Raw genomic sequence first — 21,021 nt, forward strand, 5'->3', positions numbered from 1 at the left:
TCACTCTGTTACATAATAAGAATAAATGTTCTTTATTAAAAACCCGCAATTGTGTATGTTAACAATGTGGGGTTTATTGCTCCATGCCATGGTCTTTCTCCACGTGGCAGCCTGCACGGTGTCTGAAAGCATAAAGTGTTTCCTATCCCTGTCCTGCTCAACGCCAGACAGCACTCTGCGGTGCTACTGAGTAAATGATTTTTATTGCTGCTAATTAGTATGGCTTATAAAATCTTCAGAAGCTCTAGCTACAGGCTGTGGCCGTACAGTCCGAGAGGCTGAAGCTGCATCTCATCCCTGTCCCCGCACAGCCAGCCTTCTTGGCCTTGGACTGGCATCCCCATCTCTTCTGCTGTGAGGCTGGTCTGTGTGTTCATATCGAGGCTGTGGAAGGACAGGCTCCTTCTCACGGATCCATTATCAGCTCACCTGTCACCTCCCTGGTGTCTCATCTCAGCAGCTTGCCCTGACACGTTTTGTCATTCCTGAGATATTTAACCACTACAGGAAATCATTAAGTTACTCTATCCTTCCCCCCTTCTTCTCCCTCCCTCCCTCCCCCTCCCCCCCTCTCTCCCTCCCCCTCCCCCCCTCTCTCCCTCCCCCTCCCCCCCTCTCTCCCTCATATGTGTGTGTGTGTGTGTGCGCGCGCGTGCGCGTGCCTTAGTTGACCCCAGCAGAATATAGACTTGGTAAAAGAGATTCCTTCTAGGATACTAAGGAGAACCTAGCATGGGATAAGGGTAGAATAAGTTTTTCTACGAATAAACCCAGAGAGAAGCGATCCACTTAAGCCAGAGTTTTATAGACAGCTACCTGTGTGCTCTCTAGCTCTTCCAGGTAGGACAGTAAATTCTTGAGTGACAATTCAGTTCAGGTTAACTGGTTAGGGCATTTACACGGAGCTGCCTGAAAAGGGAAAGCTTCATTAGTTTGAGATGATGTTGTCATTGTTGTCTGTCGATGATGATGGCTGCGTCTATGTGCATCCTGCAAACTTGGTCCAGCTCTCATAACTATACATATTACTGAGACAGGTCTGTCCTTAGCCAACCCGGTCTCGTGACATCCACGGCGTTTCTCTTCTTCTTAGTACCTATCTCAAATTCCTCACTGTTGCCCATTAGCTGACCTGTAGATTGAGGTGCAGAGTCATGATCCAGCAGTTTCTCCCACGATCCCCTTGCAGGAGGCTGGCTGTGACGGGCTGCTCGCTGTATGCTGGCCTGAGTGCCCTGGCTCTGTGGCCCGCCCTGTGCCGGTCGGAGCTTCGATCTACAAGGTTCAGACTTCCGTCTCCTCATTGTTGGAGCTTTTGATTAACCTCAGGAAGCCACTTGAGCATTTTTCTCAAAAGCATGTGCTACTAATTGGGGGGAGGCTCTGGGAGGGTGGGCGATGTTTGGACAAAAGTCTTGCTATGTAGCACAGACTGGCCAATACTTTTAGCTCACAATTGAACTTTTTTTCCTCTTTTTTTCTCCTTAGCATCGTAAATGTCATTGATCAAGGAATTCACTTAACTTGGTTTTTTGGAAGTAAGACCTCAAAGCACAGGAATTTAGACTTGGAGGTGTCTAAAGGCCCATTTCTAATCTTGCTTTTTACTTACTTTTTTTTAATCTCAGTCACTTTTGTCTGTGTACCAAGTGTGTTCACTGTGTTGTCCAATCAGGTTTAGAAGTTGTTTTTTTATTTTTGTTTTTTAAGATTCATTTATTTATTATATGTGAGTACACTGTAGCTGTCTTCAGACACCAGAAGAGGGCATCAGATCCCATTACAGATGGTTGGGAGCCACCATGTGGTTGCTGGAAATTGAACTCAGGACCTCTGGAAGAGCAGTCAGTGCTCTTAATTAACCGCTGAGCCATATTCTCTCCAGCCCTAATTAAACGGTAACTCTCCATTTCCACCTCCCTAGCCCCGTGCCCCCAAGAAGTCACCACTGTCCTTCCTCCGTCTGTACCTGCTTGGCTTACTCCACAATCTAATTGAGTTGTGTCTGTCTTTTTGTGGTGGGCTTATTTCACTTAGCACAACGTCCCCACTGTTTCTCGCCGTGGCTCTTTAATACATCATTTTAACATCACATTTCGCTATCCATTCGCCCTCTGACAGACACTTGGGTTACTCCCACCTCCTGGCTGTTATGAATAATGTTGCTGGAACACGTGTGTGAAGAAAACTTTTTAAAGGTTTTTAAACTTTTTAAGGTTTCGTTTTTAGTTCTTACGGATAAACTACAGGCCCCGGGTGAGGTTGCTGAATTATGTAGTCGTGTGTCTTCACCTTTTAGGGTGACAGCCATATGGTCTCCTAAGCACTTCCTTCCATTTCACGTCCCCTCCGCCCGCACACCAAGGGTCTAGGCTAACCCCCTTCTCGACAGCACTGACCGTTTTCTGATAGGAGGCCACATGTCTGGTGTGGCACTGACTGAATGCTGAGCCAGGCTGTAGTCTGAGGAGCCAGGCAGAGGCAGACCTCCTCACTAAAGAGGTAAAGTGTCCATTGGTGCCTCTAGGAAAAGTACCCAAGCTGTCGTGGAAATCCACAGATTGACCTTCAGAAGTACAGTGCATGAAGAAAAGCCCAGACATCCTCTGAATGCCCAGGAAATGCCCCGCCTGACCTTAGTGAGATTGATGGGCCCAAGCTATTTTTTCTTCTTCTTAAATAGACCTATTAAGCACTTAAGATGTGCCCGTGGTGTGCACTGGTTTTCTTTTTCAAAATCACTCTGTGATTCCATCAGGGTTGCGAGTTCTTCCAGACCCTCATACAGACCAATGAAAGGCTTTGATTTGGGGTTTTAAGTGCCAACAAGCAAAAATAGCCAGGCCACCTAACAAAAGGGAAGTCTTGAAGTTTAGGATGCCAGGGATGGCAATGGCCATTCACAAATGGCAGCGGGGCTGTGCCAGCATTCTGGAGCAATAACGTTGGGAACTCGCCGTCATCTACAAGTTCAGTGCTGAACGTGCCACGGGACCAGCTCTGCTGATTGTCTCTTGGAGATGGCGCCTGTGCCTCAGCCAGGGACAACTGCTGTAAGGGCTTTGCATTTGAAGGGTAACTCTTCTGAGCTCCATCCGTGTACACTTCGCAGTTGAAAAACTAATAATGAGTTTCAGTTAGAAGGAAAATCCTGTTTATGTATTTTTATTATGTGTGCCTGGTGTCCGAGAAAGTCAGAAGAAGAAAGTCAGATCCCTGGAACTGGAGTTACAGACAGTGATGGGCCAACTTGTGGGTGCTAGGAAGTGATCTCCGGTCTTCTAGAAGAGCACCAATGCCCTTAACCTCAAGGCTGTCTATCTCCACCCACGTCTATCCCCGTGATTGTTAAAGATAAAAGTACAAAGGCTTTTTATTGGCATTGTCTCCGCATCCCCCTCTAATCCTGCAGACATGGAGCTCTGAAGGATGTCTGCCAGATTCTAGTGAGTCAGTTATACAGGCCAACGGGTCAACCTGTCTTTCCCATCCAAAGGTGGTGAACTGAGCTAGGTATGAACATTTCTTTGTTTCCGATGTAAAGGTGATGGCAGGACTGGCCCTTGGCCTTCTAATTATGTTCCTCTGACACACTGCTTGCCAGACCCAGGAAACAATCCTGCTTGCTCAGGGCGGTTTTTGTTGCTTTGGTAAAACATTCTGGTCAAAAGCAACTGGGGAGAAAAAGTTTTATTTCGTCATACGAGTCTCGGGTCACGGTTGATGTGTGATGGAAGTCGGAGCGAAACTTCCAGAGGCAGGAACTAGGGTGGACAACAAGCTTGCTCAGTTCACTTTTTCTACACCCTAGGATCATTGCCCAAGGAAGAAAAGCCATCCACAGTGGGCGGGGCCCTACCACATCAAAAATCAGTCAAGAAAGTGCCACACAGGCTTATCTATGGGCCAATGTGGTGGGGGCATTTTCTCAGATGACTCCAGTTTGTGTCAGGATAACCAAAAATCAATCAATCAATCAATAAAACCAAAAAATAAAATCAAAACAAAAACCAAAAAGCACCCAATATACTTGTACTTCTGTACATACCTGTCTATTTTTTAATCAGCTAATGATATAATTTAAGAAGAAATATCTTTTCCTATCATCTCTTTCCAGATAACTTCTTGGTCAATTGCTTAGTAAATAAAAATCCCCACCCCAAGGTTTCTCGTGTGAGTGGGTGCCTGGCTTCATGTGTTAACTCATGAGTTTGCCAAGAGAAATAAAATGGATGACCCTAGAGGGAAAATTAAGACTGAGAGGTTACCTGAGGAAAGGAGTTCTACTTATGGGTCTAAGATTGAAGCTCCATTCCCTCTAAAAGGAATGTGATTTGTTACCTTGAGGTAGCTTGTTGTGTCTGGACCCTGGGAGTAATCTGTGGCAGTCAGTGACAGAGAAAGGCATTTAACTATTTATGTTCACAAGTGGATGAATATTTTGCAGACATGCCCCACCCAGTAAAAATACTTAAATATGAGAGAAAGCAAAACTAAACTTTTCTCCAATGAAGATACAGCCTTCTATCCAGTGATCGTCTATACTCAATATTTGTGGAGTGATCAGCTATTGACTTCCCCTTCTTTGATAGGCTCATGATACTAGTGATTCAATTGTGTGCTGACAAGGACGATTTCTGAAGGAATTGCTGTGCTGTTTTAAAGAGTGATCTAGATCTGGTGGGCCTTTAGATTAATGTACCCAAAGGAAGACACTGGATGTGTGAAGGAGCAGAGAGTTAATGATTTATGGCCCCTCCTTTCCTCGAAGCTCTAGTACAAGCTCATGGAAGACTGGAGCTGGCCCTGAAGGACATCCACAGCCCGCTCGTTTTAAGGATGTGAGAAACTGAGCACCACAGTGACCTCGAATCACCTCCTCCTCCTTTCCTTCCTCCTCCTCTGAACGTAATGTTCTGTAGCATGCTTCAGGGACTCTCCCCACGAGATTGTCATTAATCATCTCCTAGAAGGATTCAGTTTCCTCCTGCAGCCGTGTAAGCCCAGGAACGCCTGTCCAGTTGTGTCGATGGAGCAGGGCTATCGGCACTGGAATTACCTCTGCTCTAATAATCTGCTCCCATTCCAAACACCATGCGTGTTCCTGAGGAGCTAAGTTTTCTGGGGAAACAGGATGACTAACCGTTTTCGTGGTTCCCATGAGGTTTTTTGTTGTCGTTGTTTTGGTTTGGGTTTTTTGTTTGGTTTGGTTTGTTTTATTTTGTGTGGTTGGTTTGGTTTGGTTTTTGTTTTGGCCTCAGCGTACACTCATTCATTTCAGCTTCTTTCTGGTTCACAGAACGCGGGTTCTCTAACACCCAGTCACTAATGGTAGAGTTTTGTTTGTTGTTCTCATTATAAAAATTCAGAAACCTGCATATTGTTCTTCCCTTAGGAAATTGAAAATATCTCTTAGGCCTGGGCAAACCTTCTTAGAAATGGGTCAGGTGGCACTGTGTGTCAGAGGAAGCCCACCCATCAGAAGACACTGGCTTTGGAAAGTTTAACAAGAACTCTCTGAGTTTTCACGTTCTAACTTGGATGTCCGTGGCTCATAGCTGGGTGACTCCCTCCATTGATTACTGACGTAGCTTCACGCACAGATTCACGGAGCAAGACGACAGGCAAGATGGTATCTTAAAGAGGAGCATCTCCAGAATGATCTTAGCTTAGAGTTAGAACCAGTCGTTGCTCCCAAGACGAAGGGCTAAACCTCTTGGTGTGAGCTTTCTTTGTTCTGGGCATTGAAATTGTTTTTAGGGCTTGCAGATTTTCTTATCAGACAAACTGAGAGCCACTCCCCTAAGTGACTCTGGTGAGTTTTCAGAAGAGCTCTGGGCTGTAGGTGGAAGTGTCTGCTACATAGGAACTGGGAGTCCAAGGGCTGGCTTACAAGCCCCTTGCTGTCCGTGTCTTTGCCTGTAAAGTAGAGACGATAATGTCTCATGGAGCTAGGGGCTTGCATCATCTAGTGGCTCACATGTGAGAGACATCCGGAGAAGTTTGCAGAGTCAAGTTTGAGCCAGCCAGAGCTGAGCTTCTGCTAGGGCTTAAACCGAAGGAGAGCTTGGCACTTTCCCTATGGGTCCTGAGGGGACGGAAGCCATCATTGTACTAGGCAGATAGAAACCCATGTGACTCGTAGGGAGATGCAATAGTAGTTTCAGTAATGTAAGATCCTGGTGCACTTGAAAACATGCATCCTAAACCGAGGCGTCAGATCCTACAGCCGTCCATCTATTCCTGTATCGGCTGATAATGGATGCCCACCGTGGTACCGGATGCCCTCAGGGTTATCCTAATTTCTCCTTGCCTCCCGCTCTGCACTCTGCAAGGCTGTTTTTTATCAAGCTGCTCATTCCAAGTTGGCCCCAGAGTGTCAGTATTTTGCCAGGTTCTTGAAACAAGTGGGTCATTTTCAAGTTGTCCACTCCAGATGTAAGGACCTGCTTGGCTGTATTTAACACGTCAGGTCACTGGGCGACAAGGAGTTATATTATTTAAACAACACTCAACCCCTTAAACCTTTTTTTTTATTTGGGAAAAAAAAGTCGCTTGCATTTACAAGAGAATTAAACGCACATATCAGAGGTTGACTCAAAGCCAGCTCCATGCTATCAGACATAGTCAGAGCTGTCCAAAGCAGGAGGTCACTGACTTACCAAGGGGGTGTTGTGAATGGAGACAGAGCGTGTACACTCATACCCACCGGAGTGCGTGTCTTCTGGGGCACATAAGAAGCTGTTTACAAAGCCTCTGTGCACTGAGACTTTCCCCTGCCTGAAGCCTTCAGGACCAGTGGAATCCATACCACCACACGTGACATTTACTTAGCCTAGAAGTGCATTAAGTGGTTATGTGCTACTCATCACTCACTCTCAGATGTCACTACAAGTGAAAGTGAACCGGAAGCGACTTCCTCCTCCTCGTAAACTTTTCCACCCCGCACTTTCCTCATCAACTGTCTTCATTTCCAGTTACTCATGCCTGTCCTGTTGCGGGGCTGTTGGTCTTCAGGGAGTAATGTCTGTGTAATGCAAAAATTCCAAAGCAATCTTTTTCATTTTTGTTGTTTTCAAACTAAAGATGAATCCCAAGGACTTAATATGAAGTAAACATTATAAACATTAGAAATCAGAGTTTCTCCATACAGAGAAATCTCTCACTTTGTATGTGACAAAAATAAAACTGGTCTAAAAAGACGACAGGAAACAATGAGACTGTGAAGTTAACTTTCCAGAACCTTCTGGGGGGAAGAAGAGGGTCCTGTTGAACTCTGGGGTCCAGGTATTTGTGCCATGGCAGCTATGATTCGTCTCACATACAGTTCACTAGACCTTTTGAGCCACTGTATTTGGGAGATTTTCCAAGTTTCTAATTGAAGTATCTGGTTTAATATTCCAAGGAGATATAAATGAATCAAGAGGCTGGAGAGATGGCTCAGTGGCTAAGAGCTGTATTGGTCCATAGGATTCAGATTGAATCTCTAGTCTGTGTGTGTGTGTGTGTGTGTGTGTGTGTGTGTGTGTGTGTGTGTCTGTGTCTGTGTCTGTGTCTGTGTGTCTGTGTGTGTCTGTGTGTGTGTGTGTGATTTATTTATTTAATGTATATGAGTACACGGTTAGCTGTGTTCAGATGCACCAGAAGAGGGCATCAAATCTCGTTACAGATGGTTGTGAGCCACCATGTGGTTGCTGGGAATCGTACTCAGGACCTCCGGATGAGCTGTCAGTGCTCTAACCACTGAGCCATTTCTCCAACCCAAATTCCCAGTCTTAACTTCAGTCCCAGGGGAATGCAACACCCCCTTCTGGCCTCCATGGGTACTACAGGCCAATACATCACAGACATACAACAAGCTAAACATACACATAAAGTAATAAGATAAAATTTTAAACTAATACATAAAACCTATAGAAATACTTCTCAGTAGTCAGAGCTAAATAAAATTATATACACATAGTGGAAGGACAGAGTAAGTAACCAAGTATCTCAGGTTAGCTGCTGGCTTAATGAACAGTTGGATTGCTGTGTTGTCGAACAACGGTTTAGCAAAGGATAAACAAAATAGAAACAATCGTCCCCTAAAGTTTGACATTCTCTACTGAGTGGAAGGCTTCAGCCCTTGAGCTGTGTACCTTTGGTGGAGATGACAGGGGTGTGGAGATGACCTGATGGCACCCGACCTCTGCAGTCTGGATCCTCTCCTTCTGTAAATGCATGACAGCGGTTGCTGGGTGGCGGTTGTCTTTTTGGTTTTGTTTTATCCTGTTCTGGAATCGTTGGGTACTTGTCCTACTATAGGTATTGTCTGAGTCGAAGAACAATGTCAGCTCAGATTTTGTTATCAGAAGTATCATTGGCCTCTCCTGTGTTTCTAAAGAGCTGCTATGCTGGGTCAGCCATTGTCATGTTTTAGCAACTGACAAAATTTCAGACAACTATTATGAAAATAATTGTAACTCTGGTGCAGTTTCTTTTCTATGGATGAATGGATGGATGGATAGATGGACGGACAGATGGACAGACAGATACATAGGGATATAGATTGCACAATTCCTTTTGTGTGTGTGTGTGTGTGTGTGTGTGTGTGTGTGTGTGTGTGTGTAAAATCTCCCAAGGTCTGCACCAAGAGTACAATTGTGTCCAGGATTGGGTAATGAAATTGTCTTACGATGTGAGTGTGGGGAGGGAGGGGTTTCACGTGTCTGTGTCCCCTCCGGGATGTTAGAGGTTTGCCCTCTGCATTTGTACTTCAGTATCTGACCCTTGCTGATAGTTAAATAGTTGGTGGCTCAGTAAATGCATCGGGATTTCTCCAACAATCCCAGTGCTGGTTTGTGACTAATACACAGGGTGATTATCATATTAACATTTCCTCACACTGAAAGCCACCCAAGCCTCAGTGCATGTTGTTTATGTTTATCGGGGTAAGCAGCCACCCATTTAAGTAGAGTTTTTGAAAATGTCGGTGTGATACACCTTTTTTTTTTCAGGCAATACTGAATGTATAGGCCTGGAGTATAGGGTTCTCTTGACAGCCGGTGGGCTGTTTCCTTCCCAACTTAGTGTCTCTAGCTATGCCTAGTGTCTCCTGTGGAAATTCAAAACACACTTCCTTACTCCGTATCAGGAGACCAGAGGTAGCCCCTTAGCTGAGCAGGACAGTTGGCCGACCTCCTCCTTGCAGTTACGCTTTCGGTTGCTGAGGGAAGAGCAGAGACACCCACTACACCCTCCCAAAGCACTCTGCTCTCCCATTACTGTTAAAAACCGAACTAAACTCTGTAAGAAATGTATGCCTTCAGAACTAGCACCAGCTAAGTATAGGATGGCAGCGGAAAAGGCCTGTCTGTGGTGCTTCTCTGGCCACAATACCCACCATCGCCCAGACTCTCAGCTCACCTGCCCCTCCCTCAGAAGAGTCTTTTGTCAGCTGATTAAAGAAACCATGCACAAGAATTAGCTGCTTTCCCCTGCCAACAATCTTTCTTCCAAGACGTTCCTTGGAAAATGCTCGTGTCTGTCCAATTATGAACTTGCTGGCTGACACAGATTGTGAAATTCTGGCAGACATGGGGTTTGCAATCTGGATGAGAAAGTGGGGAGTCTGGGCCAACTAGGTATAGAGTATCCATCCCCTGCCCAGTTGGTCCCCTTCTCAGTCAGCCCACCCACCACCCCTGTCCTCTGTCCTCTGTCCCTATCCCCGTCCCTGCTTATCCCCTGGGCCAGAGGCCCCTCAGCAGTGTGCTCTCAGAGCAAGCCCTGCCGGCCACCAGAAGCTCTCCGGGAAGGGGGCAAATAAAACAATTCCTATCAACTCCTCCGTAAGCTCAGAAGACTCAAACTTAAGCCTCGGGTGTGAATAGAGTGTTTCTTTACAAAAAGGACCCAGTGGTGTGTCCCGGTGAGGGACAGGCCTGTCAAGCCTACCAGAGAAGCATGGTCAACGTAACCAAAACTGCACTCTCGCAGCTATGTCTGTCACACTGCCTGTAGAAGTAACACAACTTAGAGACGAAAGAGGTCTCGCCTTAAAGTATGTTTTAGTAATGTGTCATGGCACGACGCTGGTCCAAGAGCCACCTGATCCAAAGCACACATGGCTGAGATGTGGCAGAAGCAGAGCTGGTGGCTTCCCACAGATGATGAACCCCCCTGGCTGAGCAGCCCTACGATGCTGCCCAACAGTAGCATTGTCAGAGCCCAACAATGCGCCTTTGCCCATGAATGCATGGGCCTAATGGTTGGCATTGACATGGCCCCTCAAAAGTGCCACTGTCCTCAGTTCTGAGGCAGCCTTGTTGTTCAGAGCTCAGGGAATGAGGCTTACGTCCAAATATGAGACAATAATTTGTGCTGTATACTTGGTTGCAGTATTGTGGGTCATCGTGATGCAAAAGATTCTCTGCGGTGGTTTTTCCCAGGCTCTAACCCTCAACCCTGTGAATAACTATTTACCCCCAACCGAAATGCCAGCAAAATGTCTGCCGAATTTCCAGACAATACACACTAGGAGGAAAGAAACCCGAAGCAGCTCTCACACTACATTGGCTAGAGTTGGCCACATGCCTACCCTACACAGGAAGTCTCCCAGAACCCATCAAAACCATTGCGCCAAACATTTAACAACCGAGGGGTGTAAGTTTAAGAACAATCAACAATAAGTAATAAATTACAGTGACCTCCAAAGTTTGGAAGACTGTTTTGGATCTGCTCTGCCCACTTGCAGTCAATCGGACAGCACTACAGTAGAGAAACATCTCTGGGCCACATGGGTTTCGGGTATGTCTGATGGGCTGGGTATGATGGGGAAGGTTATGGTTTACAAAATAGACTCACACAGAAAAGTCCCAGATGTAGCCGATGTGTTTTGAAGAGTACCACACACTTGCTTTAGACTTTGCAGAAGTCACTGACAGTCCCTCTATTGGTATAGGATGCGAGATAAGCATCGTGTGTACAGTATACACTGTTCCAGCAGTACCCATGACTACCTGCACTTTTGACCCACAAAGGTGAACGGCACCAAGTGTTAAAGAAACAAGTCAATTGAAAGTCACACCCGTGTGTTGGATTTACCTAGGGCTTTGGGCTGCAGGTAATAGGAAGAAAGTTTCCAAATGACTTAGCGAGATTGGTTTCTGAAATGCAATTTATTCACCACCTCAGCCACATCCACACCACCTGTTTTGCTGTCCTGGCTGGACTTTGTCCTCATAGCTGCAAAATGCCCGCTGAATTTTCAAACAATGCCTATTAGAGAACAAAGAAACCTTTCCCAACCCATTTGGCTAGGACTGGCCACATGTACTCTAACAGACCGCTCCTGAGGAAAATGGGGGTGCTAAAACTGGCTTATATACTCAAGATTGCTCCTAAACTCTACATAAGGTGTTTGATGTTCTTAGAAGACTGGGACACCTTGAACAAGACTCTTAGTATGAAGGGGGAGATTTGACTCTTCCTCAGACAACCAGACATTGGATGGATGGGACATCTGTGTTTCTTCCAAAACATCAGAGTGTCTAAGATGTAAAAACCTTAATTTGGAAAAGTTGGAACCTTGCATATTAAAGCTGAACCATCATCTAAGGGAAGCAAAAGGAGAGGGAGTCGAGTCAGGAATGAAAATTTCCATTATGCAACTTGTCCGGTGAAATCCAGACCACTGTCTCTACGTTAGGGCTATAGAATCTAAATGTGGAGGCATCCTCACCAGGAGATAATAATACCTATTCGAGATTTGAAAGGGACCAGGAGCCAGCCTTGGGGTAAATACCAATAAGCTTCCAGAGGGAAGAGTACTCAAAAAGCCCTGAGGCAGAGAACGGGCCGTACCCAGCCGTGCTGGCACACAGAGCAGAACATCGGGAGGTGAAGGTGAGCGGTAAAGAAGCCATTCAGAATCATGTGATTCCCGGTCAAGAGTCGGGAGGGGCAGCTGGGTGCAGAGGGCCACGGAAGGATAAATTGCATCAATAACGAAGAAGTCACAGTATCTATTGTAATGAGGGACACTGTCCTTAGAGATGATGCTTCCAGTCCTGATTTAGACAGTAATGGGGAAGTCGATTTAATTTCCTTAAATCTCAGCAAAATCAACGTTTTGTTCTATGTATGTAGTGGACAAAGTTGATGGTCTGATAGCGGAGTGACTTGAAACTCTTCCACAGAGAAAGTGTTTCTGTATCTCCTCTTGGAAAATTCCATTACCCAACCTGGTGAGGATGCCACTTCGTCCCACAGTGGATCATTCACGTAGCTCCCACTGACTTCTGGGAGACTATGGTATCCTATGGCGAGGAGAAGGGGAGGCCGACACATCTCTCCCTGGGTCACACACCTAAAGGGTTCACTCACAATCGCATCTCCTTGCTCCAACTGCCAAGTGCTTTAATGTTTCCAGTTACAGTATTGCGTATGTTCCAAAATGCTCCTGTTTCCTCATCAGGTCCTGGTTGAAGGGGGGTTTTGTTTGTTTTATGTGTATATTGTCAGTAAGCTTTCCCCTTTTTGGCACTTTTATGAAACATCTGTGACTGTGTGAAGGGAAGCATATCAGACGAAGAACAGTGTTGGTAGTTTGTGTACACAGTTGGGTGAATACTGAGCTCTTCTTCACCAGACTGGTAGTAGAAATAAGTCTAGAAGGTTCTCCTAGTATAGACACAGATGATGACAGAACCAGAGGACATGGACAGGCCCAGCAGCTTGGATCCCTGCAGCAAGAGCCAAGGAATCGGGTCCAGATGTGGAGGGAGAGTTAGCTTAAAGACACTAATGGGCTTTCAATAAGAGCCAGTGGGACTTGAAAAGTGACTGGATGCAGACAGAGCTGAGGTAACACCAAGGACATACAGCTCTTCTGTCTCCTGTCAGCGAACTAGTTCCCAGGAGGAAATAGGTCCACATGAAATCCTAGTGAGACCTGGCTCTAAATTTCCAAGACCTCATTCCAGAACACAGATGAGGGCAAACAGTCTTCAAAGCAAAGTACCAAGAGTTGTGCTAGCTCCTTTAACTATGGCTGTATTAGGGCTGGAGAGATGGCTCAGGGGTTAAGAGCACTGACTGTTCTTCCAGAGGTCCTGAGTTCAAATCCCAGCAACTGCATGGTGTCTCACAACCATCTATAATGAGATCTGATGACCTCTTTTGGGGCGTCTGAAGACAGCTACAGTGTACTTATATAGAATAAATAAGTTAATCTTTAAAAAAAAAAGAATGGCTGTTTTAGTTATACAGCACATCATTTGGGGGAGGGAGATGTGGCAGGAGGAACCTCGGGTAGCTGGTCTTGATCCATCACAGTCCGGTGACAGAGAAGACAGGAACTATGACCAGGCCATAGAGCTTCAGAGCCATGTCCAGTGGCATGCTTTGTCTCGGCAGGAGCTTTACCTTGTAAATGTCCCAGCACCTTCCAACAGACCATCCGCTGGGGACGAGGGTTCAGAAGAATGAGATGAATGGGGGTTAATTCATACTCAGACCGTAACAAAGGTTAATGTCAACAGTGAAATTGGTCCCCTGACTGGTGTTTCTTTTCTTTATTTTTTTTTCCTCTTCCTTTCGAAAGTATATTCGGTGCTCTTCGAACTGGTGCTTACATGCTGTACATTTTGATGACCAAAGGCCTGAAGCAGTCAGTTTGTGACCAGAGTTTTTACAACGGACCTGTCAGCAAATTCTGGGCTTACGCGTTTGTGCTCAGCAAAGCACCCGAACTAGGTGAGTGTCTGCTTCTGTTTCCACCCCCACACCCACACCCACACCCACACCCACACCCACACCCACACCCACACCCACACCCACCTCCATTGCAGCTCCACATGCACAGGACTTACTAAGAATGGACAAAGAAACGTACAACGTGTAGGTCTGTCTTTGCTGGTTGCCGAAAAGCTAGAATGCTTGAACTTTAAAAATTTGACCGACTCTCTCCCACCCCTTTGCTCGCTCCGTTTTAAGTCACCGCACGTTATGTATATTGATAGAAAAGGAGTTTTCAAATGCCAATTTCCTAGCAATACTAAAAATAGGCCACTCTCGGGATTTATAAAATAACACACGCTCTCTTCGCTAAGGCCCATTAACAGCTGAGCTAACGTTAAAATCGGAGAAAAAGACGGGGCCATGGTTTCCAAGTCACGGAGATAAGCAAGCATTTATCTCCACAGCCAAGATCCAGACTGGGAGATCAAGCTTCCCTTCAAGGGCTCGTGTCGTTCTCATTGTCGGACACTAACTGTTGACTTCTGCTGCTTGGTTTACTCACCCCTGAGTCTGGCCCTAGGGAAAGTGAATGTAGGACACCTGCGAGAAATTCTCGCTCTGCTTAGATTCTGCTCACCAGATTCTCCTCACCGTTTGGTGGTCTCGAAATTAGGTTTGCTGAAGCATTGGCAGCTTATGTCATGGACCTGTTGTGAGCACAGTTTTCTAATATCTGTCCTTATTGCCAGAGTAAGGAATCCACTGGGAGGGCGGGGGTCTGAGTGAAGACCTAACAGCCGCTAGCTCACAAACTGGTGTGTGTTCTTCTTGAGGAAGACAGGTCGCTCTTCTATCTGGGATTCCTAATACCTCCAATCCAAGATTAATAATTATATGGCTTTAGTGAAATTAAATTGAATTGTGGAGTTAGAAGGTTCATTGTTTTTTCTCTCCTTTAGCCAGAGGCGAGAGGGCGTAGGTTTATCAGGAGACTTCTTCGATCTGTTCTGACCGTGGTGTTTTGTGAGCACCTCACAGTTCGAGGTCACACATCCATGTAGATACAAGTTCTCTCCAGTGTGTTGGGGAGCAGCTGAGCCACGTGTCACAATGTGCTATAAGTCCACCGCCTATGAATAGCTGGCAGTTGGATTGATGGCTGACTTCCGAGGTCAAAGACTAAGAAAGAGAGCCAAAAGATCTCTCTGAAGACCTTTCCTATGAGGATCAGAATATGATCCCGGGTCTCTGCGTGATCCAGATTGACTAGGTAAACAATGGGGCGTGTACACGTGGTAGGCACATAACACATGGAGCACCATGAACACAAATTGAGAATAAGATGTATTGACATAGATTCAGTCAGTCAGTGAATGCACCTACCATTGGGATGTATGCAAATCTATTTTACCCAGATTTTTACAATTGTACTTACAATATGGTAAGTACAGATCAAGCCCCAGGACATGTTGTGTGACTGTGGGGGTGTGTTTGCACATTCGTGTGGGGGGGGGTGTGTAGGATGTGGGTATATACATGACATAATGCCCATTTGGAGGATGGAGGCCAGCCTTGCTTGTTCAGTTCTTAACTTGCACCATTAGAATTAAGGTCTCAGGGAGGGAGTGGCGCATGCCTTTCATCCCAGCACTCAGGAGGCAGAGGCAGGAGGGTCTCTGAGTTCAAGACCAGCCTACTCTACAGAGTATGTTCCAGGACAGCCAGGGCTACAGTGTTTTCCTAGAGTGTACACCATGCTCGCTGGCCCTGTGCCTGTCTCCGTCTAATCCCTTAGACGCTCGCTGGCTCTACGCATCCAGCTTTTTTATGAGTTCTGAGAATTCCATCATAGGCCCTCACATTTCTTGTTGAAGTTGTTCACCTTGACTAACATGTAGAAACTCTATGCTAACAGTTCTGTACTGAGCCTAGTGTGGTGACATTTGCCATACAGTTCCAGATCCTTCATGTAACCTCACGGAAGTCAGAATCCTTCGTGGAAGGATCTTAAGATCTGGCTACCCTTTCTTAATTTAACCACATGGAACAGAGTGGCCTTGTCTCTGGGGTCAGCTGCTGAGTGTCACAGGTCAAAAAATCCAAACAGTTGGCACTTACAGAGTGTTTGCCTGTGTGTTTTAAAGGTTAAATTAACTCCTTTTGCAGTTAGTAAGTCTTACCATTATCATTTGATAAGAAAGTCTCTTCATTAGAATTACTTTTAAGTTTTCTTATCCTTAGATCCTACCTTCTCTGCCTTTGTATGTTCTAAGAATTATGGAGTCCTTTATGAACACCAAAGAGAAAGGTACAGACACACACACACACACACACACACACACACACACACACACACACCATAGAGTTCAACTGTGAAACTTTCTATTCCTCGAAAGCACACACCTATAGTTTTCACTAGTCTCTTCCCTTCCCTTGGGGGTTAAGCAAGCATAATGTTCACATCCTGGCGTAACCATAACACTGTCCATTTCTGGAACTTTGTATCTTCTCCCAACTGAAACTAAACTCACTCCCCCACTGACTCCTCATGACTAAACTCCTAGTGATGGCAATAAGGTTTCTCCATTCCAGTGGAAACAGTGAACTTGTTTCAGTGGATTTAAAGGACTCCACTCTGCTAGTGAGAGAGAGCAAAAGGGCTGGCCCTCTCCTCTTCATGCCAAGAGGTCAGTGCCTACTGTTTGGATCCTAGTAAAACCTGCTGAGATTTGCTTTTGTTGAAACTCGGAAACATCTGCTGTGAGTCAGGCTGGGCCCTTGCTCAGTTGAGCGCATTGTTGTTTTGAAGTGCCTACCAGGCAGCTCTTCAGCTAACTCTTCCAAGAGGAGCTCAGCCGTCCGTGACAAGCCACATACGCTGACTTGGATCAGTGCATCTCTTGGTGGCCGTGATTGCCTTGGGAGAAAAGTAGCTATTGACCTCACCATAGGCACACAGAGATCTTGGGTACAAGAAACACCGTGTCTTGTCTGCTAGCTGCCTCTTGGCTGAAAATAACTGAGCCAGGGGTTGTAGGAATCGCCATCAACATCTGATCCTGAGTCAGAAGTAACAAAGATAAATGACAAAGCAGATACCGTCAAGAAATCAAAGCCCTATGTCTAGACTTGGCCAGTACCAATTCCATAGCAAGGCATATTTGCTCAAGAAAGATTGGTTGGCCAACATCAAGCCCTTCTCAGTCTTTGGGGTATCGTGTATGTTTTAGTCACTCTGTAGCTTCGGCCGTACCTACAAACTCCATGTTTTGGCATGACTCAGGAAAATGGAAAGTGATTCTGGACTGTTTCATCAGACTGTTACAATTAAATTATCATTTAATTGTAATAGCCAAGTCCACGGAGTCGTGGTTGGCCCTTCCGGAACCTCAGGGTTGTATGTATGTATGTATGTATGTATGTATGTATGTATGTATGCATGTATGTATGTATGTATGTTGATAACTATGGAGATAGTTATCCTCAGCTTCTGCCATCCTGAACATGAGTTCTGAACAAGACTCAGTGTAAATTTAGATGGATATTGCTTTCAAGATTTCATGACAGATTGTTCTCCCATTCTTGCTTTCCTCCCAAAGTAATCAGGCCTACTGAAACACTCAAGCATACAGACAGGAGAAAACACAGAGTATTTCAGTACTGCAGGTCCTGCTTGCATTTCCACGCTGTCTTGTTAAGTAAGAAGGTCGTCATGCGGGGTTGGGGATTTAGCTCAGTGGTAGAGCACTTGCCTAGCAAGCGCAAGGCCCTGGGTTCGGTCCCCAGCTCTGAAAAAAAAAAAAAAAGAGAAAAAAAAAAGGTCGATATGATAGGATGATATTTAAAGAGTTAGGCAGGATGAAGTGCTTATAATATTACAGCAAATTGCTTTTACTACAATTGGGTATTGTATCAAATTGATATTTTAATGAATGTTAAGAGACTCATTAAGACCCATCTTGATTAGAACTGACTAAATTAGTTTTGAACATGAAATTCCTTAGACTTCCACCATCCTTCCACTACTAACAAAGGTCAGCTAGAAGTGTTGTGTCTACATTGTAGTCTGGAGAGGAAAGGAAGGCACAGAGTGGTATAGTTTAGTGTCCAGGAGAGTTTGGCCCTTAATGATACACACGAGAGTGGTCATTGCCTTCTGTCATTATAGACATAATAAAATTCAGCATCTCACAAGAGAGCAGAGGCTTTCAATAGGCTGAGAAACTGGCAACTTGGCTTTTAGTTCTAAGCAAACAAAGTTATTGGGTTTAATAATTCAGTAGGGAAGTAAATAATACTTGTTGGTGAATGTCTGTATTGACGCTACCACAGCCATCAGAACCTTGAAGCTTCCCAAGGTCCAGCATTACTTGGCCTTGTCTGTACCAAGAACTCCAGGCCATTCACCAAGTGTGTGAGGGGTAAGCCTTGGGTTGTACTGGTTCCGTTTGTCTGTCATGAAATCTCGGAGTGTTTTTGTTGGGCACTTGAGTTTGTACTTCAGTCTGCCACCTGGTTTTGCTTGCTGAGACCAGTCGCCTGTCCCTCTTCTGGTCATTTTTCCTGTTATGGATGGTTGAATCTGGTTGGTAATGTCCATTTTTCAGATCAGAAGCTGATACAATGTTCTGTTGACGATATTGAAGAGTAGCCCGTCTTGCTTGTTCAAGATGTCTGCTCTACTCCTTAGAGCCAGCCTTGGTCCTCACTCACGTAGCTTTGTTCCACTCCTTGTCTTCCAGGTGATACGATATTCATCATTCTGAGGAAGCAGAAGCTGATCTTCCTGCACTGGTACCACCACATCACTGTGCTCCTGTACTCTTGGTACTCCTATAAAGACATGGTAGCTGGGGGTGGTTGGTTCATGACTATGAACTATGGCGTACACGCCGTCATGTACTCTTACTACGCCTTGCGGGCTGCGGGTTTCCGGGTCTCCCGGAAGTTTGCCATGTTCATCACGTTGTCCCAGATCACTCAGATGCTGATGGGCTGTGTCATTAACTACCTGGTCTTCAACTGGATGCAGCATGACAATGACCAGTGCTACTCCCACTTTCAGAACATCTTCTGGTCCTCACTCATGTACCTCAGCTACCTTCTGCTCTTCTGCCATTTCTTCTTTGAGGCCTACATCGGCAAAGTGAAGAAAGCGACGAAGGCCGAGTAGTGTCAGAGCTGAGGAGGAAGACATAGCTCAGGGTCATCACGAAAAATAATAGACAAAAAGAAAATGGCACAAGGAATCACATATGGTGCAGCTAAAACAAAACAAAACATTATGAGCAGACGCTAAGCCCAAGGCAGCTTGGGAGTGAAGATTAGGTTGTAAGTTTATGATCCTTTTTGGGTGAGGACTCACTGAGAACACTGCTGCTGAGGGACCCCCTTCCCTCTTACCTGTCAACTCTAGAACACACTAGAAGCCAAGGCAGCCATGGGCAAGGAGATTAGTGGACAGCAAGCAAAACACTGCAGGAAGAGGGGGGAGATCTATTCAGAGTTTTTTGTTTTGTTTTGTTTTGTTTTTCTCTAAGGATAAAGGAGTTTCCCCTTTTCAAACTGTGTGAGCACACCCACGCGCATGCGGACACACACACACACACACATACACACACACACACACATACACACATACACACACACACACACACACACACACACACAATCTTTTCCACAGGAAACCAGAGCTGGTAGAAAAGATAAACGGTAAGCGACAGGGTTTCTATCTAGGACAGCAATGCTTTTGCAAAAACCTAAGCCTTTTAAAGAAGTTAGCTTGTAACTCCTTGACAAAAGATGTCTTAATTCTTTTTACTGTAACTGAAAGTCAAAAAGGTAGATACCTTCCCCTTCACTGCACAGCCTCGGGCTTGTTCGTTTGCTACAACGGAGCAGAGGACAGTTCTTCCGTGATACTTTATTTCTGGGAGAAAGAAAACCATGCAGCCCAAATCCCGAGAAGGCGGCCCATAGCTAACCCTGCAGTTGAAGCATCACACTGACAGCTGTTATTTCTGCTCTTCGGTGAGAATTGAAGCAGCCGTTGTTCAATTACCCCAAACTTTAGGATGGGGGAGTAAATACGGAATTGAAAAGAAAGAAGCTCGACTGGTTGGCTTGAAAATGGAATCTTGTACTATCTATAACAAAACTCAGCCCATCGTCCCTGGAGCTGGAAGGACTATCAGAAGAGACCAGAACTGAAGATTCATCCAATACACAGATGGCATGTTCGCCTCCTTCCCCGTTTGACCTCACACATAGTCCTGGCTTTCTAAATGAGGTCCTATGACCCAGTCTGTGTTTTCTATATTTTTGTGACTTTCAAAAACAGATCCGCAGGGCTCTGCATTTGGGGTAAACACTGTGTTTCTGCAGCCTCTGCATTCGCTCCCTTCAGCAATGCAGAGGCGTGAGAAGTGCCCTCTGCTGGCTTAGTGAGAAGCTTCAACAAACACTTCATAATAGGTTGAAATAGCTGACCACAAAGGGCCTGCGTAGATTAAACCCTAAGTTAAGTTCTAAGTGCTGTCAAACACCTGACATATATTTGACCAAATCAGAAGAGAGAGAACCTCTATGCTTCAAGTAAGCTTCATAAAAAATTTTTAAAGTGACTTTCACTTGGGAACTCAGAAAGTCAATGTATTAAGAGCCATATTCTTAAAAAAAAAAAGAAAGAAAGAAAAGAAGAAGAAAGCTAGACAATGTTATCTGTAATATTTCAGTCCTTTACAAGCCAAATAAATGTGTCGATGTTCCTAATATTTCAAAGATGCAATTACATAAAGTTGTTCAATGTGACATAATAGTATTCTAATTGGTTAAGTAGTTTAATGATTAGGCAAACTAGAGGAACAATTAGGCTACTACACTGCGTAGATTAGACGTGTAGCCACATACGCACAGAACTGTGAGGTACACAGAGTTGTAGAGCTCGGATCAGTAGTAACACAATTTTTGGCTAGCAGAAGCTATCACCTATCTTACTTGAGAGTGTACAGTAAAAGGGATTTTTTTTCCTCAAATTATTTTTATATTATTTTAGCTTTAACTGTGCTGTCCTTCATGAAACAGCTGCTCAGCCTTTCCGTGAGAGGTGGCATGGGTGTTTTTCGTGTGGCTTGTTTACGTGTGGAATCGGGAAAGAATAAATTTGATTCTGTTCGGCGGGAATGGGATCAAGGGTGAGCAAGGAATCCGTGCAGATCGAGTCGTGACTGAAAGGCCAGGGGAGAGAGCCAAGCAGGGGCTGGAGTCAGCTGTGGTATCCATGCTAATATTGTGTGGCGG

General features: G+C 45.3%; 1 protein-coding gene across 1 annotated transcript in view; it reads left to right on the top strand.

Annotated features, from left to right (window-relative positions):
• Nucleotides 1-20,491, top strand: part of Elovl6 (ELOVL fatty acid elongase 6) — a 107,384-nt gene extending 86,893 nt beyond the window's left edge. Inside the window, 2 exon segments of the mRNA NM_134383.3 lie at nucleotides 13,586-13,737; nucleotides 18,465-20,491. Coding sequence (NP_599210.1) covers nucleotides 13,586-13,737; nucleotides 18,465-18,895 — 583 coding nt within the window. The 3' untranslated portion in view covers nucleotides 18,896-20,491.
• The last annotated feature ends 530 nt before the right edge of the window (nucleotides 20,492-21,021 follow it).

This window comes from Rattus norvegicus, chromosome 2 (genome assembly GCF_021556685.1).
Source record: "Rattus norvegicus strain SHRSP/BbbUtx chromosome 2, alternate assembly SHRSP_T2T, whole genome shotgun sequence".
Lineage (NCBI taxonomy): Eukaryota > Metazoa > Chordata > Mammalia > Rodentia > Muridae > Rattus > Rattus norvegicus.